Source organism: Lithobates pipiens, unplaced genomic scaffold (genome assembly GCF_037356315.1).
Source record: "Lithobates pipiens isolate NorthernLeopardFrog02 unplaced genomic scaffold, aLitPip1_a1.2 Scaffold_30, whole genome shotgun sequence".
NCBI classification, from domain to species: domain Eukaryota; kingdom Metazoa; phylum Chordata; class Amphibia; order Anura; family Ranidae; genus Lithobates; species Lithobates pipiens.
In genome coordinates this window covers 69092405-69115505 of record NW_027507791.1, presented here as the reverse complement: position 1 = coordinate 69115505, position 23101 = coordinate 69092405, and the positions used below count along the sequence as shown (strand labels likewise).

Here is a 23101-nt window from a genome sequence, read left to right as displayed (position 1 = left end):
CCAGTCTTTTTTGTTGTCCCACTTGCTTGATGAAGGAGCGCGGCTGTCAAACAACCTCAGCCTGTACGCTCACGAAACCGGTCGCACCCACCTCATGATGTCATCGCTCTCCGCGTCTGTGCCACTTCCTGGCCACTAGCGGCTACAGTGCCTCAGCGTGATGGACTACTAGATGACCACAGCCATGCTCAGCTTTTAAAGTGACTGAATGCTCATAGACCACATCCAAAATGTGAGTTGCCTGAAATATATGCGTTTTTTTAATTAAAGTGTTTGTTATCTCTACACCCAGAGGCGCCTCTTCCTTTGCTTTTTTTCTGAGAGTGATGCGGCTGGTCAGATTGAGCTATCAGGGGAATCTATAGTTGCAGAGAGGTTTTTTTTTTTCTTCTACCATTTCTAGCTTGGAAAAGGAGATTGATGCTATGTTATCTCTCCATAGTGGAGTCAAACGTAGCAGATCCCCCATCTAGTGCTCAGGACCCTCTTATTGAGGTTCAGGAGGCTGGGGATCAAGTAGATACAGTTTGTAAGGGTGCTCTGAACTTCAGGACCAAGCAAAAACAGATGTCTTTATGAACCAGAAAGTCTATAATAGGGTATCTTCCCCACTTAGGGCTGCACTTATGGAGAGAAGCAATCTCTGAATAAGAAACAGAAAAACAAAGAAAAGGCGCCTCTAAGTGTAGAATTAAAAGCTGTTTCATTTCACCAAAAAGGGTTAAAAACACTTACAAGATATGTAGACTGGCAGAGCATATCATTAATATCCATGTAGGTGATCCGGCATGAATCTAGTGGTCACTGGCATATAAAAGTTCTTTAGGCTGTGTATGTCCAGTAGCAGGGGGGCCCAGGGGATGCCAACAGGAAAACCAGCAGGGAGCTCCAAGAGAACTGACAGGCCAGCCCGCAATCGGTCTCAAAACTGTCAGAAACCATGAAACAGACTGAGACAGAAGTACAATCAAATCACACTTGTTAATAAAAAGGTAAATAGAAAAAGCATAGTCAAGCATAGCCAGAGTCCTGTAGCCAGATCGGGTAGTCAGCCAGTCCAAAGTTCATTAACCAGATCGGGTAATCAGCCAGGCCGGAAGTCGGGGATCCAAGGAGAGCAACCGCAAGCAGGATAAGAAGCCAGGTGGGATGTCAGCAAGCCAGTCTTGAAACGAGCAGTAGGAGATGGTTCCTTGAGATGTGGCCAACGCGAAGGCAAATGAAAAAGTTAGCAGGAAGGCTTTAAATAGGCAGGTCAGACGAGCATCATCGGGAACAGCTGGTAACTGTGGAAAGAGAAGAGAGCTGGCAATTAGCCTACAGCTGAATGGCCAGCCCAGAGGAGGAAGGGCTAAGCCAGCCCTGACAAAAACACGAGGATCCCGGAAGTGACGTCAGCGGCAGGAGACAATAACCAGCAACCAGCGTGGACCAAAAACGGGAAGCAGTCATCAAAGAGTGACGCCTTTCAGAACATCTCATTGGTTCCTTTATCAACCTGATGACTGTGTGTATGGGACTAATTTATACTACCTGGGCGGACCTTAGGGGAGGGAATATGTAAATGGAGCGTTATCACAATATAAACGTATAGGAAAGGAGAAGAAACGGAAACAAAATCCCTATCCAAACAAAAAAATATGATTTCATACAGAACAACCAATAAGCGACATATAAACATAAAATGAGGATCAATATTTTTACACAATCTTCAATAATTCTTAAGACTAGGTGTGTGTGTGTGTGTGTGTGTGTGTGTGTGTGTATATATATATATATATGTGTGTGTGTGTGTGTGTGTGTGTGTGTGTGTGTGTGTGTGTGTGTGTATGTATGTATGTATGTATGTATATATATATATATATATATATATATATATATATATATATATTCTCTCTGAAGAAGAGGGGGTAGGGGAAAAAAGGGAGTGGCAAAGAAAATGTTTTGAAAAATATCTAGGGAAATAAAAAATGTATATCGAAGGCAAAAAATATGTATAAATATATTGGCTAAATATATTTAAAAAATATACCGAAATGGTTAAAATTATTTAAAATATTTACCATATTTAAAATAATATACTAATAGAAAATTATATACTAATATAAATTCCTGCACAAATATATTAGGAAAGGAGGAATCTAGAGAATGAAACTAGTGCCAAAGTCCTCGTTCAACCCTCCAGGTGCAAGAACATTTAAAGTAAAAATCCAAAACGTTTCTCTGACAGTTTTCTGAAATGTTCGGCTGAGGGGAGGTTCTTTGGCATTGTCTCAATGACCCAGACCCTTAAACAATCTGTAGATTTTTGATGGTACTTAAGAAAAGAAAAAGAGCTGCACCAATAGAAAGCTAAATAACACCCAGCACTATAGAGTCTCTGATTCATTAAATAAGTAAACGTCCATAGCGAGAGAATTTTTTTTGAAGAAAAAGCTAATCGCACCAGTGATTCCACACTTTCTTACCGCTACTGTGCCCAGCCACCAACAAAAAGATGTGCTTACCAGATGGTAGAGCGTAAGGAGTATTATGGTATCAAGCCAATCGCAACCCCTTGCCTACACCAGATGTCTTGCAAATCAGGGACAAACGTTCCATGTGTTCCTTATGATGCTCCACATTTTCATTTACAAACAAAGCTAGATCGCATGGATAACAAGCCGGCCGGCAAATCGGGAGCCCGTCCTCTCGTACAAAGTGGTGACGTCACAGCATGCCCTCCCATACGTGCTTCGTCCGACGTGACGTTTTTTCAATGGGGAATGGGCACGCCGCAACGCACCACCATTAAATAGAGCCAGACCTTTGTTCTGAGACGTAGGGGTCTGGCCGATGCAGCCATCTTGAATATGGGCAAAGCATCTATACCCCATAGCGCACTGAGGGCAAACCAAAAAATCATCCTAACTTGGACGTATTCTCCCTCGTACTATTTGACAGATGTCAATGGCTAGAATATAGTTTAAAGGGGCCAAAAAAAATCATATAAATTTATATAAAATAACCCTTTACCTCAAAACGAACATATATTAATCTATATCAATACTAATAAAAATATTTGATAGCTAAATCATCATGTTTATATATATATATATATATATATATATATATATATATATATATATATATATATATATATATATATATATATATATATATATATATATATATATATATATATATATATATATTCAATCCCTGTGAACCTAAAGAGGTTGTGCTCATCCTATGATTTCATTGGACCTAAGTCATATGTGTTCTGACATTACTATCTAATGTGAATAAATTAATAAACAAAATAAAGTGTATGTTAATATTAATACATATAAAAGTGAGTTAATTTTCTAATAAAAAAAATTTCTTAACACAATTGCGTATTCACAAAAAATTTTTTTATGCAAATGTATTATACGCTTCATATAGGGATATCTGCCCATACATATGAATGCCATTGCGGTAATATGATTATTAGCCCAAATTAGTACCAATCTATATGTTTACACTAAAAACCCCTACCAAACCCTATGCATTCCCTTACTCCATACCCGATTATATATGTGAATCCCATTTCGAGCAGCCCATCTAAGACCCAAAAAAAAGGTTTATACCAAAAAAAGGTTTATACCAAAAATAAAAAATAACCGTAAAATAAGAATAAAATTGAAAATAGAAATAAAAATACACAATCTCCCCATGTCTGCATTTAGTAAACACCCTACCCGAGTCCTAGCTGGTGGTCTCTATTATAAAGGCCTACCTCCATGTCTCAGACCGAGTTTACAAATAAAAACAAAACAAATGCATATGTCTATAACAATAATATAAAATTTAAAATAAGGAATGATCTAAAATGCACTCACATCTGTATCTACATTGAGTCCGTATGGAACATAAGACTTCAAACGGGGGATCCGGGTCATTTATAATTTGGATATTTCTCTCACTAGCGAGCTCCCTCACCAGTGAGGTTTAAATTTATCAATACCCAAAAATAAGGTTTTTGAAGGATCTTTTTGTGTTTTAGCAAATAATGTTGGGATACCGAATGCTTGGGGAACCCTGTGAGTATGTTTTGTGATGTGCTCAAACGCACTTGTAAAGGGTGCTTGGTGCGTCCCACATATTGAAGTCCACACGGGCACTACAACATAAAGACGTCCGTTGTGGAACAGGTGATGCATGGTTTAATGGTGTGATCCCACCGAGTCACTGTAGAGGCAAACACAGTAGTGCACCTCTGAGTGCATACGTTGCCTACATTTTCCACACCTATAGTAACCAGTTAGCTGGTCAAAAAAACCTTTACTCATCACCCCTCAACACCCCTAAATATCACTTTAGGCCTAACCGGTAAAATACTCCCTAACACAGCATTATTACTGACAATATGCCAATGTTTGTTCACCAAACGTTTTATACTCTTGTGTTGTAAAGAATAGGTGGTAATAAAAAGGACATTTCCTCAAAGGTCTTCATTATGCCTAGGGCCCCTTTTCCCTCAACAGATCTGCTTTATCTAGATTAGAGACACTCTCCAAGGTAGCAGCCAAAAAGCCGCTTTCATACCCTTTCTCCAAAAACCTAGAGGTGAGGACATCAGCTTGAATACGAAATTCCCCTGGGTCAGAGCAGTTATGCCTCAGCCTCATATTGGCTTTTAGGGACTGCTCTGAGCCAGGGGACATGACTATCGGTGGGGATAATGTAAATTAATGTAATGTAGGACTGGAGGGATTGCGCAAGTGGCTGAAGACTGGTCGACATATTGTGACAAGCCACTGGTAATACTACCCATGGCTGCCACAATAGGAAGTCCAGGGGGATTAGTCAAATTCTTATGTACCTTAGGTAAATGATATAGGTACGGGGTAAAATGTACATCCTTAATCAGGAAAGGGACTTCCTGTGGAGTAATCCTTTTTTCACTGAGTGACCACTGCATTCATGCCGGACCACCTACATGGATATTAACAATATGCTCTGCCAGTCTATATATCTTGTAAGTGTTTTTAACCCTTTTTGGGGAAATTAAACAGCTTTTAATTCTACACTTAAAGGTGCCTTTTCTTCTTCTGTGGGGATCAAGTAGATGCTTGTTTACCCTCTTGAGGATCCTAATATAGGAGTGACATCACAAGACCCGTTGCTTGTGCACTCTTACTAAATTGGCTCGTTCAAACTTTTTGCTGCCTGCAGCGCAGGCTCTTGATGAACCCACCTCTTTGGGATCATTAAAACTTCCTCCATCTGGGGGTGCCTTTCCTATTCATGCATGGCTAAGGAAGTTTGTTTGCTGAATGGGAACATACAGATAAACAATATTATCCTCCTAAGAGATTCTCCACGGTTTATTCTATGTCAGAGGACTTTTATAAAAAATGGGGGGGGGGGGGGGGTCCCACCCAGCGATTGATGCTGCCATTGCCTCAGTGAACAAGAATCTCACATGTCAAGTGGATAATGCGCTAATGTTAAAGGATCCAACAGATAAGAAGTTGTAACTCCTTCCTAAAAGCCATATGTCTTTGGCAAGCTCAGCAGCACAGCAATTGCCGAAGTTGGTGTCTCCCAGTCCATTAAGGAACAGTTTGAGGAGATACTTAAAATTCTGCCTGATGAGCAGGCCCCCTGGTTTATCAGATGCACTGTGTTTCACAGTAGATGCTATGAAAGATTCTGTCATTCAAGCCTCACGGCTTATGCTTGGACTAGTGCATTCTCGCAGAGTTCTATGGCTGAAAAGTTGGTCAGCCGAAGCACCGTATAAAAATCTGTTAGCCGTTCCCCATGAAAAGGGAAACTGGTTATTTGGAGAATATTTGGATAAATGCCTCCAAAAGATCTCTAATGGGAAAAGCTCCCTTTTACCAGTAAAGAAGTTCAAATATTTCTCCTTTTTTAAATGTGCTTCCTCACCTGTGCCAGGGGCATCAGCCTCCTGGGCAGTCACGGTGGCCTCAACCGTCAGGTTCAAGGGGGTGACCCCAAGGGCAGCACCAGGGTCAGAAGAGATCTTGGGCCAGAAAGCCCACAAAACGGAATACTAAAGCCTCCATATGAAGTGCCGCCCCCGCTCACTCAGGTGGGGGGAAGGCTCCTGCAATTCTCAAGGATCAGGCAGGAACAATGTCAAGACAAATGGGTGGCTTCCTCTGTTTCTCTAGGTTACAAACTATAGTTCTGAGATTTTCCGTCTCCTCATTTTCTAAGGTCTATGTTCCCAAGGACCCAGAGAAAAAAGTCTTTCCTTCTAGCGCTGGACCATCTATTATCACAGTCGGTGAAATCAGAGGTCCTCTTAGTGGAGAAGGGCACAGGTTTTTATTCAAACCTTTTCACGGTTCCAAAACCAAACGAAGAAGTAAGACCTATTCTAGATCTCAAAGATCTGAATCGGCACTTGAACTTCAAGAGAGGAGAGGAGTTTTTGGCTTCTATCGATTATCAAAGATGCATATCTGCGCTTCGAAATAGAAAATCGTAATTTTCAGTTTGTGGCCCTGCCATTCGGTCTAGCCACAGCACCACGGGTGTTCTCAAATTCTGGCACCTCCAACTGGAATCTCTAGGTTGGATTCTCAACCTAGAAAAATCCTCCTTAAAACCATCAAGGAGTAGTACTTGGGTCTGGTTATAGATACCATACAGAAAAAGGTATTCCTACCCCAAACAAGAATCATTTCCATTATAGAATTCAACTCAAAGCAAAATCATTCCATTCGGTTAGGGAAAATGGTGGCCTCCTTCGAGGCCGTCCCTTACGTGCAGTTTCATTCAAGACTGCTACAAAACACAATCCTGGCGGGCTGGAACAAAAAGGTTCAGGCCTTGGATTTTCCAATGCACATGGCTCCCGACGTACGTCAGAGCCCAATTTGGTTGGTATCCAGCAACCTCCAAAAGGGAAAATCCTTTCTTCCAGTCTTTTGGAAAGTGGGGACAACAGATGCCAGCCTTCTAGGTTGGGGAGCGGTCCTGGAAGAAGATTCCATCCAGGGGAGATGGTCCAAGTTGGAGAGGACCCTGCCTATCAACATTTTAGAGATTCGGGCAGTTCGTTTGGCTCTAGAGTCTTGGACAGTCAGACTAAGGGTTTATCCTGTCAGCATTTACTCTGACAATGCCACGACTGTGGCTTGTATCAATCACCGGGGGGCACGAGAAGTTGTGCAGCCCAAAAAGAGGTGAATCGTGTTCTTAGCTTTGGCAGAACAGAACATTCCTTGCCTATCAGCAATATTCATTCCGGGAATAGAAAATTGTCAGGCGGAATACTTGAGTCGCCAACAATTATTTCCGTGGGAATGGTCTCTTCACCTCGACATCTTCCTAGCAATGTCAAAGGTGGAGTACTCCAGACGTGGAACTGTCCGTGTCCAGATTCAACAAGGTCGACAATTTTATGTCGAACAAGGGATCCGCTAGCTTGCCATGGGATCAGTTTTCACTGATCTATGTTTTCTCCAGTTCTGCTACTTCCACGTCTGCTTCGCAGGATCAAGCAGGAACGAAAGGAGGTGATTCTGGTAGCCCCAGCATGGCCCAGAAGATCTTAGTTTGCCGAGATCATAAACATGGCAGTAGGAGTCCTTTGAACTCTGTCATTATGGCCAGGCCTTCTCGCACAAGGTCCGTTTATTCCATCCTACCTTACAGATGCTAAATTTAACGGTTTGGCTATTGAGACCCACATTCTAAAGGATTGTGAGTTGTCTCCTTTGGTAGTGTCTACCTTGATTAATGCCAGGAATCCGGCTTCCAGAATCATCTTACTATAGATTCTGGAAGGCATATGTTTCTTGGTGTGGATCCAGGGGTTGGCCAGGAAATATGTCATAGGTAGGATCCTTGATTTCCTGCAAGTGGGATTAGTGATGAAGCTGGCCTTGAGTACTATCAAGGGCCAGATCTCGGCCTTGTCAGTATTTTTTCAATGGCCTCTGATTTCTCACTCTCTGATGCATAGCTTTCTTCAGGGAGTAACACAAATCAATCCCCCTATCAAGGCACCTCTAAATCCTTGGGATTTAAACTTGGTCTTATCGGCTTTGCAGAATCCGCCTTTTGAGAATTTACATGAAATACACTTGGTTCTTTTGACAAGAAAGATAATCTTTCTGGTTGCCATTTCTTCTGCTAGAAGAGTATTAGAACTAGCGGCTCTGTCTTGTAAAGAGCCATATTTGATCATGCATAAGGATAAGGTGGTGTTGCGTCCTCAACCTTATTTCCTACCAAAGGTTGTGACAGGTTTTCACTTAAACAAAGATATTGTCCCTTCCTTCCTTCCTTCCTTCCTTCCTTCCTTCCTTCCTTCCTAGAGCCTCAATCTAGGGAAGAGAAGGCAGTACATTCCCTTGTTGTAGTAAGAGCGGTCAGAGTGTATTTAAAGGCGACTGCTCGGATTCGCAAAACCTGAGGTTTTATTTGTACTGCCAGAAGATACAAAAAGGGGACAGGCAGCATCAAAAGCTACCATTTCCAAATGGATTTGTCAAGTCATTATTCAGGCTTATGGTTTAAAGAAAATTCCTCCTTTTTCATGTTAAAGCACACTCAACCAAGAGCGATCAGTGCCTCTTGAGCAGTGCATCATCAGGCCTCTATGGCTCAGGTCTGTAAGGCCGCAACTCGGTCTTCAGTTTCCTACCTTTAACATCGATTTGATAAAATCTGGTAAACGACAAGATATTGCCTTCTGGTGCAGTGTGCTGCAGTATGAGCCCTCTGGCCTCATTTTTTGTTGTCTCCCTACCCCAAACAATTATAAATTTTTTTTTTTCAGAAACCCTAGTTAATAAAATGGTGGCTGTTGCAATATTTTGTCACACTGTTAGCGGTTTTCAAATTAAATGTTTTGAAAAAAAAAATACTTTAATGAATTTAAAACTAAACAGTAAATTTAGCCCAATTCTTTTGTATAATGTGGTAGATGTTGCGCCAAGAGAATCTTGATCTTTATTCTAAGCTGTAATATAATTTATAATGTTGTGCTTTAATTGACACATGCTCTACATATGTAGCATGGCCTTGTTTACACAGGTTTACTGCTGTATACACATGAGAGCTGTGTTCTATGGGCACAGTTGATGCTTTTTTTCTTTATATTAGGGATGCACCAATACCCCCCCCCCCCCCCCTTTTTTTTTTATTTTTTTTTATTTTATTTTTTTGTACCTATACTTTCGGTCAAGTATTCCGCAACACCAGATACTGGTACTTTTGCGATTTGCGTCCATACAAAATGAATAGGCTCAAATCACACTTGCATGCAATTTGAACAGAAATGGGGGGCGATTCCTGTCCGAATCATGCAACTTCCCCTCTGCTCCCATGTGAACCCAGGCTTGCCCTAGTAGTGCGGGAAACTGCGTGCGATTCAGAGAGGAATCACACCGCATTCTTATTAAAATTGCAGGGGATTTTTTGCAGTGCTTTTTGCGCCCATTCATTTTGCATGGACCCAAATCGCACTGCAAAATATTGGAGCTACCCATGGACTAATGAAAATACTCGATTGGTGATTCCCTACACTTTTTTTTTTTTTTTTTCTTTTATAAAAATGGCATTTTTATATAAAAACAAATGGGGGACATGGTCTCCTATGTGATAATTTTTGAAGACCGGTTCGCTTTTTTTTTTTTTTTTTGCAGGTATAGGTATGTAATGCATTAAAAATAAGTGCCTGCTGTTTAACATCCAGCAATACCCGGTGTCGCCCTGCTCTGCACATGCAAAGTTGCGCTCTACATTTTAAGCACAGTGCCAAAAAAAAAAAGACGATCTGCAGATAGCCTACAAATTTACTGATAGTCTCGTTCAGCAAAATGGCAGCCTCCAGCAACAAGAAACCAGAACAATGCTGGAGACAATTTACAACACACTAACTTAGGTAGCATAATTAATGTGGAATGTATGTTACATGCTAAAGAACATTGGTAAAAAAAAAAAACCTAATTGTTATGAGTAAAGTTCCCCATTTTAATAAACATCCCTGGTCTAAGGCCTTGTTCAAAATACTGCTGTTTTAACAAGCACACCTATAGAGTTAATGCGATTTGTCCATTGAGTTTGAAATGCTCCTCAAATGCCTTATGCATGTTTGAGTGTTGAAAATGCACCCCACCTATGCCAGTGACTTTATTGTGAGTTGGTGAGTGCTGGCCGGGGAAAGTGAAAATGTGATCCAGAAGTGATATCCTACATGTCACTTCTGGGTCAGCAATGAGGAGAGAGCGGACACATGTCAGCTCTGCTCCCTCCCTTCTACTCAGTGGGACCCGGCGGTCCTGGGCCCACAGATGGGTAAGCGGAACCCAGGGTACCTGATGGGGGGGGGGGGCATTTGAAGCAATTCAACACAGAGCTGTCCGGACTGTTTCTATCTGACACACTCAGTGGCTGCAACTGCCACTGGCAACAAAAGGATTATTGTTCTGGTAATGTCAGCACTTAGTATATATGGGACTTAAAGCGGTTGTATACCGGCTGAATTTTTTATTTTTTTTCCTCACCTGCAAAGCAAAAGGCATAATGAGCTAGTATGCACCCCGACATCTGTCCCGATCCACGCTGAGGGAGCTGACCTGTTCCCTCTGCGTTTCTTCCGGGTATCGTGGCTCCGGAGCCGCAATATCAATATCATTAATCCTATGCATTTAGGTGAAAAAATGCCTCGCTGTAATCGCCCCCCCCCCCCCCCCCCCCCCCCCCCGTTTTTACTTACCTGAGCCCGTTCACCTGCTGTGCACGTCCCCCAGCATTCTTTTCTCTATTGAGTCTGGCTGTTGATTGGATAGATTGATAGCAATGCATCCATTGGCTCGCGCTGCTGTCAGTCGCATCTAATTATGCGCCCACCGGGGGGGCGGGCCCGAGTCACACACTTGGCGTCTATGGACGCCAAGTGCATGACACGGTAGCGCGCCCACAAGCTAACCCCCTTGGGTAAGAGCTTCCCAGAGGAGGTTAGCGGGGGGAGCCGACACAGCTGCCGTGGGACCCCAGAACAGCAGGATCAGGGCCACTGTATGCAAAACGAACTGCACAGTGGAGGTAAGTATAACCTGTATGTTATTTAAAATAAAAAAATCGAATCTAAAGAGGAACTGCAGTCTGCTCACCTAATTTGTAATAGAAAAAAATCTTTGCCGTTCTGAAGCGTCCCTCAGTTTGCATATATTATATATACTGATTCTGTACTTTCCAAATATGCTGCAGAAACCTCCCCTCATTAAGTCTGGCTGCAACCATTTTAATCGTGGGCAGCTGAAGCTGCTGCCTGTTCACTTCCTGGATTTACAGAGGCACACCTCCAACCCTGCAGCTCTCATTGGCCCTCTTATGATTCGCCCTCCCCCTCCTTTCCTGGCAAACTCACGAGAGAGAGTGCTGTGCATGATGTCTTAAGCCTAGACGTTTTAGCAGAAAAGAAACAGAAAGTGGGCTGTAGAAGGTATTTACTGGCAAAAGAGTTTTACTATCCAAAGTTAAAACAAGGGCAGAAGATTTAATAGATGGAAAGTTGAAAAAATGATTAAGACCTGTAAATTTAAATGTACCTATTAGATTTAGGATTTAAGCGTTTTAAATGTAAACCCTATTTTCCCAGTTTTAGGGACAAGCGATATCTTAAAGCTTTTGATTTTACTGCCATCTACAGAAAGATTGGACACTGGCAAATGGGAGGTATTATATCCTGAGCTATCAGTATGCCACAAAGGCCAGGTCTCTGCTTCCCCCTTTTCAGAGACTATTGACTTTTCACTCTGATTAGTATCTTTGTGTAGTCCTCCCATCTTGCATGTGGTCCTCCCAGTCCAATTCTCTTTTGACATCATTGGATTTAAATCTAATTCTTTGGCACTTTGAGCTTGATTAGGATAGTTTCTGCCTGCAGCATCTGAATGAGCAGTCAAGATCTACAGTTCACCAAGAGAAAACTTTCCTCCATTGGTAGGGTGTGAGCTATCTTTCGGCCACTACTTCCTTCCTTTAGTACATTTGAATAATTTTTGTCATGCCAGATGGGCCTACAAAGGGCGTGCTGGCTACTCATTCCAACATCTCATAGGTAGCTTCAACAGATCTTCGTTTAGGCTTTGTGGTCTTAGGTCTTGTTCACACCTATGCAGGTTGCGATTGATGTATATTCCAGGTGCATTTTGGATTTTTCAGTTCACGTTTTTTGATATAAAGAATTCTATGGAACCCAAAGCACAACCTGTTTGTTCCTGGCCTCTTCCATAAAATGCACATTAAAGGGGTTGTAAAGGTAAATGTTTTTTCACCTTAATGCATTCTATGCATTAAGGTGAAAAAACATCTTACACTGCCGGTGCCCCCAGTCCCCCCGTATTTACTTACCTGACCCCTCGAAAGTCCAGCGCTCGCCCCCGCCGTCCTCTTCGCTGCCCGGCCGCTGATTGGCTGGATTGAAAGCAGCGCAACCATTGGCTCGCGCTGTTGTCAATCACATCCAATGACGCGGCGGGGCCGTGTGATACAGCGAGCGGCTATAGCCGCCGGCTGTATCACGGGAGCGCGCCCGCAGGTGCTTCTCACCATGCGAGGGAGCTCGCATGAATGTGAGAAGTACCTGCGGGAGGAAGCAGAGACAGCCGCCGAGGGGCCCCAGAAGAGCAGGTTCGGGGCCACTTTGTGCAAAACGAGCTGCACAGTGGAGGTAAGTATAACATGTTTGTTATTTAAAAAAAAAAAAAAAAAATTTACTTTACAATCCCTTTTAAGGTTTTGCTGATACCGCACAAATATCCGTACTCATGCAAATGCACCGATCGATACCTGAAACTGATACTTTCAGGCTCGGTTCTTTGAGCTGTCAGTGGGTCTCCCTAGTCTTAAGGAAGTCCGGTAATTGGAGATGTAAAAAAAAAAAAAAAAAGCAGCCGACAATGTTTATTAACATTGCTCAGCCCTGAAACACTAAAATAAAAAGAAACATTGTTTCTTTTTTGTATATTTGTTCATCTGTAGATCAAAGGGATGAACAAATGTTCCCCTGTTTAACCCCTTAATAACCCTTTACTCTCAGCCTTAATTAACTCCCTATTCTCTTTAATAATTTTTCTGCTTGTTTTCTTTTGTTCACATCTATTTTATAAATGATAAACAATTAACTTTTTTTTTTTTTTTTTGCTTTGTTAGTGAATATTTTTACGCATATCACATTGAAAAAGCGCTAAATAAAAAATATTTAATTTGTAAACTTTTCAATGCTTTGTACCATTGCTAACAGCTGAAGTTAAAACAAAATGGTTGTGGTAGGTATCGGTAAGTACAAAAAAAAAAAAGGTATCTGTGCATCCCTAGTGAACATGACCCATAGAAAACCATGAGACATTTGGGATGGAGACAGTTCCCCACACTGGTCTCCAAAAAGCAAGAGGATGGACTATCTCTGTACCAATTGGACAAGGTAAATGTTAGTGGAAGTAAACCCATGGATTTAAACCGTTAAAAAAAAAAAAAAAAAAAGGCATGCCGGGAAAGCTAACATTGGCTGTGCTTTCAGCCAAACTATCATTTTTTTTTTCCCCCCCCCCCGTGGTTTTTTGTTTTTTATTGTCCAGGTGCTCCAGGGCCTTCAAAAGTGCAAGGGGTAGTGAAGAAATTAGATGTGTAATGTAATGATCCAAGAACGCTTGATGGGGCTCCCTGCATGTTGGTCCTCTGTATGTGGCCACAGTGTGTAAAAGTCTCACACGTGGTATCGCCATACTCAGGAGTGGTAGACTGTATTTTGGGGTGTAATTTGTGTGTGAGAAATAACCTGCTAATATAACAATTTTGTGTGGGGTGGGAGGAAGAGAAAAAGTCTTGATTTTTTGCAAAGAATTGTGAGGAAAAATTACATGCATTTTGAATGTCTACTTTCCAAAAAGTGGTCATTTGGGGGGTATTTTTACTGTCCTGGCTTGTTAGGGTCTCAGGAAATGAGCTAAACCGTCAGTATTATGTATAATTTAGATTAAAAAAACAAAAAATATATAAAATACACAAAAACAGGTAATCAAAACTTATGGATGAAAAAATGGGCTAACTTTACTGTTTCTCTTTTTTTTTTTTTTTTTTTTTTTTTTTTAAATCATTAGGGTCTTTAAAAAAAAAAAAAAAAATTGCGTTTGAAAGACCTCTACGCAAATGTCGTGTGACATAAAATTTTCTTGGCAGACTGCCCAGAGAGGAAACAAGTTTCTTCACTGAAGACTCAGGCAACTTGCATTGTCTTCTATTACAGAAGTCATTTGCAAGTTGCGCTGAAGATATAATTGGCCTTTTTATCAGCACAATCGGCTGATACCGATTAATTAAAAAGCCAAATATCGGCCGATCTAACGGTCGACCTCTACAAATATATACCGATTTGGATTATTTTTACCAAAGATATGTAGCAGTATAAAATTAGGCCAAAAATTATGAAGAAAAATTACTAATTTACAAAATTTTATAACAATTTTTTTTTTTTACAGAATTTCTGGTCTTTTTTTTTTTTTTTTCATTTATAGAACAAAAAATAAACCCAGTGGTGATTAAAAACCACCAAAAGAAAGCTCTATTTGTGTGAAAAAAAGACAAACATTTCATATGGGTACAGTGTTGCATGACTAATGGTCAGTCAAAGTGTGAGGGCACCGAAAGCTGAAAATTGGTCTGGTTCGGAAGGGGGTTTAAGTGTCCAGTGGTTAAATGGACACTGGTGTGATTTTGCAAAACTAAAAAATGCATAGGTGTGTGTCGCTTCCCCCATCTCTTCATTTAAGGCTCACGTCTGATCATGCAATGGGTTATACCTAGTATACCCATAGTTTGCCAAGTTTTTATCTTGATTTGTTAGAAATACACACGCCTCCTTGATGGTGTGTGGCACTCTGCCTGGGTACACGCGCCTAAACTGGAGATCCTGAAGACTAAGCCCCTACGTCACGGCTACAGCGTTTACAACTATATGTACTCCTTCAGTGGACTGACAACACTACTGTTTGTGAAGCAGTGGTTTAGTGTTTTCAGCCTTCTGTTAGGAAGTGGTTACTGGCAGAATCTCCTAGTAAGAAACTGCAGAAGCTGATTTTCTTAAACTATTTACAGTAAAGCATGATGGCAAAGATGCTGCATTAGTTTTGTTTATTTAAAAATACACCTCAACATGAATAAATGGGTGTACCTTTTGATAAGATGAGGATCAGCGACCTACAATTAAAGTAGAGCTTTCACATGCAAGAAGCAAATGTGATAACCCTTGGTTAATTACAATATATACACAGAAAACAAAGCTTTAACCCCTTTCGACCGTTCTTACAATTTTCCCATTTTTTTTTTCTCTTGCAGCTTTCAGTTTGTGAAAGACCTCATCGCTATTTTCACTAAAACCATAACATTATTGATGATCTAGCTAAATTTCTTCTAAGGCCTTGTTCACATATGGTGCACTAAGGTGTTTGCCCATGGAGGCCCATGTTTACCTTCACATATGCCCAGGTGTCCCATCCCCGTGCAGGCAATCCTATTCGTGTCAATTGGGATGCAGCGGCTGCAGACGCACAGCTGCAGCTCCCATGCTGACATCCTTGTGGGTGCACGGCCCCGACAGTTGAGCTCAGGGACATGCACCTGGACCCACATGGATGTCAAATTGGGAACAGTGGCTGTTTCTGTGCAGCCGTTGCATTCCAGTTTTACATCAATGGAATTGCTTGCATGGGGATGCACAGAAAACACAGGCATCCCCATGCAGGTAAACAAGGCAGATGAGGACTGGTTTTTGGTTGCATGTTTGCATATCCTAAATGGGGATAGGCAACCTTTTGAGTACAGCATGGCGAAAAATGTTTTCCAAGAAATTGAGCATGCCGATTTTGTTTAAAAAAAAAAAAAAAGTAGTCACACTCTTAATCACGAAAGTTTTTTTTTATAAATGCTTCAAACTACTTTAGTAGTGAGAAATTAACATCCTGTGCTCTCACCCCTCAGATCAGCCCCAATTCCTGCAACTCCACACCTCAGATGAGCCTCAATTAATGCACCTTCACACCTCAGATTACTGTCCCCCTTGCAAATCTGTTTCACCACTGTACTACCCTGCACATTGCCCGACCACAGTACACCCCCGCACATCTGCCCCACTACTACACTGCACCTCTGTACCCCCCTGCTAATCTGTCCCTCCAATACACCACCTTTTCACATCTGCCCCACTGCTCTACCCCCCTGCTTTTCTGCCCCAACACTGAACCCCCCTGCTCATCTGGCCCATCACTGTACCCCTTGCTTTTCTGTCCCACTGCTGAAACCCCTCTTATCTTCCACCACTGTCCATCCAGCTCTTCTGTTCCAGCTCTGAACCCCTCATGCTCATTTTCCCCACCGTTGTACCCTCTTTTCGTCTGATATGCATGATATGCAGAGTGGTGAAAGGAAGCAGAGATGAGACTCCTCTACCTGTCCTGGCACACTCCTGCTTATCCAACTCTTGTGTCCAGCCCATGTGCTTGTATGGGATGTCGCATACACAAGCATATGGAATGGATGCGGTCAGGGGCATTTTGTGAAAGCAGTGGAGCTGTGTGCAGGATCATAAGTTGGGCGCCCGCAGCTGAGAAAAAGTGGTTGGCCGTGATTTTCGTTGCACTGAATACTGGTTCTGGCTTAAAAGGGACACAGTGTAGGGGTTCAGTAGTAAATTATGCAAAGTTTCAGTAATAATTTCAACAAAATTCCCAGAAGCTCAACAATAATTCTACAAACTGACCTGATTGGGGTTTTCTAAATCGCAGTGAAATCCCTTGTTTCTTAGATTGGTAGTGGCAACCAAGCGAGTCATCCTCCAGATGGTGGATGGGACTAGCAGGACTGTGGCTCTAGCGGTGGCCAAGACCTCCTCCTCCTGGAAACAGGGACTGCAAAGTCAGAAGCAAGCGATGTTTCCCTTCTTTTACGACGTGTGTAATGTAATGGCCGTGAAGAACCATTCACGGTGAAACATGTTGGAGCAGAGGGTCCTTCATTTCCAGGTCCTTATTTGATACCCCGCACCAGGCTTTGCACCTTCGGAGCGAGACGTGGAGCACACGCTACCCCCTGGGATCAGTTGACTCACGCTATTTACACCTAGTGCCAGGCACTATCACATGTGAGTGTAACTGCTATCATTGCTGCTGTTTTTTACTATATTAAAAATTACTACACTGAGACTTTCATCCGTGTCTCCTGTGGAGTAATTTTTTACATTCTAGCTCCTTCCTGAGTGGCCATTGAAGTGGATTTGTTTCCACTTATGGCATAATCTGGTGTTCCCAAAGCGTCTTTTGACCGTCCTGTAAAAAGGGGTCAAACCGTTCTGGTGAGTGGCCATCTTCATATTGTGCACTCGTGGTGGAAGATCTAGAAGTTTTATCTGAGTATTCCGTTTTGGTGTTGGGATAAATTCAATTATGGACTTTGTGCTTGCTTATTTTTTTCATTAAAGTGTACATTTAAGTTTGATGCAGTGTTTGTGCCAGTTTTTTATGAATGTGTATAGTGCCTTTTTTCTTTACGTTATTTCATACTGTAATGCATTAGTGTCTCAATGACACTTCCCTGCGCTGCTCTCCTGATGGGGAGGGAGTCACGTGCCGGAAAAAGAGGCATTGCGTGCTGGGGTTGCCTAGCCCTGTCCTTAATGGTCTATAAAATATGCAGTCTGACCAAATCAGTAATTTCTTGTGACTGAGTGCTCAGGCCTAGACTATTCGGAATTGGGAACCACTAGGTTTAATGGGAAAGGAATGTGTGGCTTCTGTTCATATAAGCTTTTTATACTATACGTAGAAACTTGTGGCTGAAGATTTTTTTTATATATATATTTTTTTTTTTCCTCCCTACAGGTTTAAAGGAATTGAGAAACAATGGGGGCATTTTTAGACAAGCCAAAGATGGAAAAGCATAATGCCCAGGGGCATGGTAATGCACTGCGTTATGGGCTTAGTAGCATGCAAGGTTGGCGGGTTGAGATGGAAGATGCACATACGGCTGTGATTGGTTTGCCAAATGGACTTGATGGGTGGTCGTTCTTTGCTGTATATGATGGTCATGCTGGTTCCCAGGTTGCCAAATACTGCTGTGAGCATTTGCTGGACCACATCACAAGCAACCAGGATTTCAAAGGGACTGATGGACAGCCATCTGTGGAAAGTGTAAAAAATGGAATCAGAACAGGTTTTCTCCAAATTGATGAACATATGAGAGTCATTTCTGAGAAGAAACATGGTGCCGATAGAAGCGGGTCTACAGCAGTGGGTGTTATGATTTCCCCTCATCACATTTATTTTATCAACTGTGGCGACTCAAGAGGATTACTTTGTAGAAGCAAGAAAGTTCATTTCTTTACACAGGATCACAAACCAAGCAATCCACTTGAGAAAGAGCGTATACAAAATGCTGGTGGATCTGTGATGATTCAGCGTGTAAATGGATCACTTGCAGTTTCAAGGGCTCTAGGTGACTTTGATTACAAATGTGTTCATGGAAAAGGCCCCACAGAGCAGCTTGTATCACCAGAGCCTGAAGTTTATGAAATTGAGCGGTCAGAAGAGGATGACCAGTTTATAATTCTGGCATGTGATGGTATTTGGGATGTCATGGGAAATGAGGAGCTGTGCGACTTTGTAAGGTCCAGACTAGAAGTTACCGATGACCTTGAAAAAGTTTGTAATGAAATTGTAGACACCTGTCTATACAAGGTACAGTACATTTTTTTGTTTAGCTTATAAATGGTTTTCTAGTGCATTAGCTTAAAGGCTAAGTTCACCTGTTTTTTTTTTTCTAACTTCCAGCTCCCCTATCTAAACCCTCACTGTTCTGCTAAAAAAAAGTTTTGGATCCACTTTATTTTTTATTTAAAGAGAAAGCAAGCATAATGGGTGACATTCATAAAACTAAGGCCTCTTTCACACGGGACGGATCAGTAATGATCCGCCCCGTGATGATCCGCTCGCTCAGCAGGGATCGCTCCGTTGTCCCCGCTGAGCCGGCTGCGGACAGGGCGGTCTCCGCACACTGTGCAGGGACCGCCCTGTCAGCTCGCCGCTCTCCTCTATGGGGATCGGATTGAGCACGGACCGTCTGTCCGTGTTCGTCCGATCTGCTCTGCAGACGGATAGAATAGGATTTTCCTCTGTCTGCAGAATCGGACTGTTGCGGAGGCGGACGAAATCGGGTGTCTGCGGATGCTCATCCGCAGACACCCGCTATCCCATAGGGATGAATGTATGTCCGTATTTCATCCGCAAATGGATGGATGAAATATGGACATATCGTCCGCATGTGTGAAAGGGGCCTAACTCAGTTCATTCTAAATCAGATTGTCTCCTTCAGTTTGTCTGACAGGTTTATAGTCCTGTGCATCTGTATTCCTGGGCAGCTAAGTGTGACCTTTGGCAAAGTTCAAAGTCACATTTATTGCTGCTGAAGAGAAGACAAATACTCTAAATACACCTAATTAAGTGGTCAGGGTTCATTCAGTCAAGTGTGGCATTTATGACTCAGGCTCTCACCATGTAGTCGGTGATAAATATTACCCCAGTTCTGCCCCCCAACATATTTGCAGTGAGTACCTATTGAGGAGTCATGTTTTCAGCATATTTTGCAAGCTTACTCTTTTTGAAATTTTTATTAACTATAAGGGATTAGTCCTTAGATATCTTGCTGGTTCGTGCAACCACCTCGACTCTCTAATAAGATACTAACTACATGGTGTGCTGATTCAGACTTGCATTGTGAGGAGGAGCAGTAAAACACCACTGTGTAGCACTGCAGAGGTAGAAGCAAGAGCTGCATATGTAATGAAAAAAACAACGTACTTTGTCTGTAAGCCACCGCTCCATTCAGGTCTCCGGGACCTGTGGCTCCATCTTAAATAATGTCACCACATCAGCTAACCCACACCCCCTGCATCTTCAGTACAGAAAAGATTATGATGGGGCCTGTGTAGTGTTAGAGATTTTTCTGGAGCATGCACAATGAGGCAGAGATTGCCAGATGTTTCCTGAAAATGTGAGACACAACTATCTCAAAAGGTTTTCGGTGTGTGGGGTTTATTCTCACCCAAGTGAGTAGAAAGTGTGGCTCTGCATCTTGCACAAAAAGCACTTAAATCCCCACCCCAGTTTTTAATGTCCAATGGTAGCGTCAGGGTTGGAAAATAAAAAATTAAGCCAAGTGATAGAGGGCAAAGATTCACTTTAAAATAGATCAAGTTTGTGGGATTAGCCAGGGACCCCGAGACGGAGCTGTGAAGCGGAGAACAGTCCTTGCTCATAGGAGGAACCCCACACCCTGGATTTATGAACTGTGTTCAGCTTTTATTTATTTTTATTCCATGCCCAAACTATATTGTAATGGGATATATGTAGTCAAATCTGTCCCTGTCCACCCCCCCCCCATGTTTTGACTTGCAATTTAAAATATTTCCCCATCAAGAGATGAGGGTTTGAGTGGAGTGAGATGCATTTGTACTTCTCCCTGAAGCCCCTGAAAGTGCAAAGCAATGGCTTGCCACTCCTCATTGAACTAAACTATTAAAATCTGCCAGTAGCAGCCAGGAATGGCTGTAGGCAATATTGCTGGGAACCAGGACCAGAAAAGGTAACCAATCATATTTTCCATAAACTCTTGAAAAGTACAAATGTACAGTCCAGTGCTGTTCTCATTTAACCACTTCAGCCCCAGAGAGTTTTACCCACTTAACCACTTCAGCCCCGGACCATTTTGCTGGCCAAAGACCAGACCACTTTTTATGATTCGGCACTGCGTCGCTGTAACTGACAGTTGCGTGGCTGTGCGACGTGGCTCCCAAAGAAAATTGATGTCCTTTTTTTTTTTTTCCCCACAAATAGAGCTTTCTTTTGGTGGTATTTGATCACCCCTGCAGTTTTTATTTTTTGCGCTATAAACAAAAATAGAGCGTCAATTTTGGAAAAAAACGCATTATTTTTAACTTTTTGTTATTAATATCCCCAAAAAATATTTAAAACATTTTTTTTCCCTCGGTTTAGGCCGATACGTATTCTTCTACATATTTTTGGTTAAAAAAAATCGCAATAAGCGATTAATTGGTTTGCGCAAAAGTTATAGCGTTCACAAAATAGGGGATCATTTTATGGCATTTTTATTAACTTTTCTTTTACTAGTAATGGCGATCAGCGTTTTTTTTTCTTTTTTTTTTTTTTTCTTGTGACTGTGACATTATGGCATACACATCGGACATTTTTGGGACCATTGTCATTTATACAGCAATCGCTGCAATATACAAATGCAGTGATTCCTGTGTAAATGGCAGTGAAGGGGTTAACCAGTGGGTGGCAGTGTAGGGGTGTGTTACTAACTGTTGGGGGCTGGGCTTTCATTTAGTGAACACTGATCTCTGCTCCAATCACATGGAACAGAGATCCTTGTTGCTAGGCAGAACGGGGAGATGCTGTTTACAATGGCATCTCTCCGTTCAGCCTCCCCGTGAAACGATCGCGGGTATGCCCCCGGCGCTCGTGATGGCATAGCGGCATTAAAGATTGGACGTACCTGTATGCCAATATGCCTGCCTGTGCCATTCTGCCGACTTACATCGGGGCGCGCTTGTCGAACTGGTTAATGACCGTGTTTTTGTGTTTTTTTTGTTTTGTTTTTTTCACGATACGGCACTGCTTTACTTTGACAACTGCGTGGTCATGTGACGCTGTACCCAAATTATATATCCTCCCCCCCCCCCCCCCACACAAATGGAGCATTCCTTTGGTGGTATTTGATCACCTCTGCTGTTTCTTTTGTGCTATTAACAAAGCATTTTTGAAGAAAAATTTATTTTCCTACTATAATACATATCCAATAAAACAAAATTTAAAAAAATTTATTTCTTCATCAATTTAGGCCAATATGTATTCAGCTACATGATTTTGGTAAAAAAAAAAAATCCCAATAAGCATATGTTTGCGCAAAAGTTATAGCATCTACAAACGACGGGATATTTTTATAAAATATTTATTTTACTAGTAATGTCGGCGAGCATTGTGGCAGACAGATCGGACCCCTAACTGACACTTGACGCTTTTTTTGGGGGTCCAGTGACACCAATACAGTGATCAGTGCACTGGCAGGGAAGGGGTTAACATCAGGGGCGATCAAAGGGTTAAATGTGTCCCTAGGGGGTTCTTGCTAACTGTTGGAGGTTGCTCTGACCGGGTGAAGACGCAGATTCTTGTTCCTGCTTAGCAGGAACACAAGATCTTCATCCTCTTCCCTGTCAGAACAGCAATCTGTTTTGCCTCTCCCAGGAACGATCACATCGGGTCCGCCAGACCTGCTGATTGGTATCCCCTGTGTCCAATCAGCATGCAATCGCACCTCCAGCTGCTATTGCACAAAATGACATACAGGTAAGTTTTTTGCGCAATAGAGCCGACCTGCCGCAGTACAGCTGCGGTAGACAGTTGGGAAGTGGTTCGTCAGATTTAGATGAATACCAAGCCTGTGATAAACGCACAAGTACGGATTGCCTTCGGTGAAAACTGCATGCTAAAACAACCAGTATATTGAGATGTAGGCGGCTAAAGTTTTATGCAGTTTTCAGCTTTTATAGGAAAATTTTTACACTTTTGTACAATTTCAGCTGCGTGTACATCTAAATCTACTAATTATTTTGTCTTGCCATTTTCAAAGAAGGATGTGCTCTGCTCAATTTTTATTTTATTTTTTCTTGGTGCATGCTTTCAATTTCCTGGGTTTGTGACAGCTTTAATGTGCCAGTTGATTTTTAGCAACAGCAATATTTTAGAACGGACCAAGAACTCCTTTTATGTTGTGTGTTTTAAGTAGTTGTTGAAGTAGACCAATACATTTATATTTTTTATTATTCTTTCTAGGGAAGCCGAGACAACATGAGTGTCGTATTGATCTGTTTTCCAAGCGCTCCAAAAGTGTCACCAGAGGCAGTGAAGAGAGAAGCGGAATTGGACAAATACCTGGAAAGCAGAGTAGAAGGTGGATCATTTAACCAAAATAAGTAACCTATTGCATAGTGTTTATGCTTCTGTTTTTATGCCTTCAA

At 42.0% G+C, this 23101-nt stretch overlaps 1 protein-coding gene across 1 annotated transcript in view; it reads left to right on the top strand.

Moving 5' to 3' along the window:
* PPM1A (protein phosphatase, Mg2+/Mn2+ dependent 1A) overlaps positions 1-23101 on the top strand; it is a 72634-nt gene that overhangs the window by 28072 nt on the left and 21461 nt on the right. Inside the window, exons 2-3 of the mRNA XM_077464384.1 lie at positions 17889-18743; positions 22917-23034. Of these exons, the coding sequence (XP_077320510.1) occupies positions 17910-18743; positions 22917-23034 (952 nt within the window). The 5' untranslated portion in view covers positions 17889-17909. The remainder of the gene's footprint in view (positions 1-17888; positions 18744-22916; positions 23035-23101) is intronic.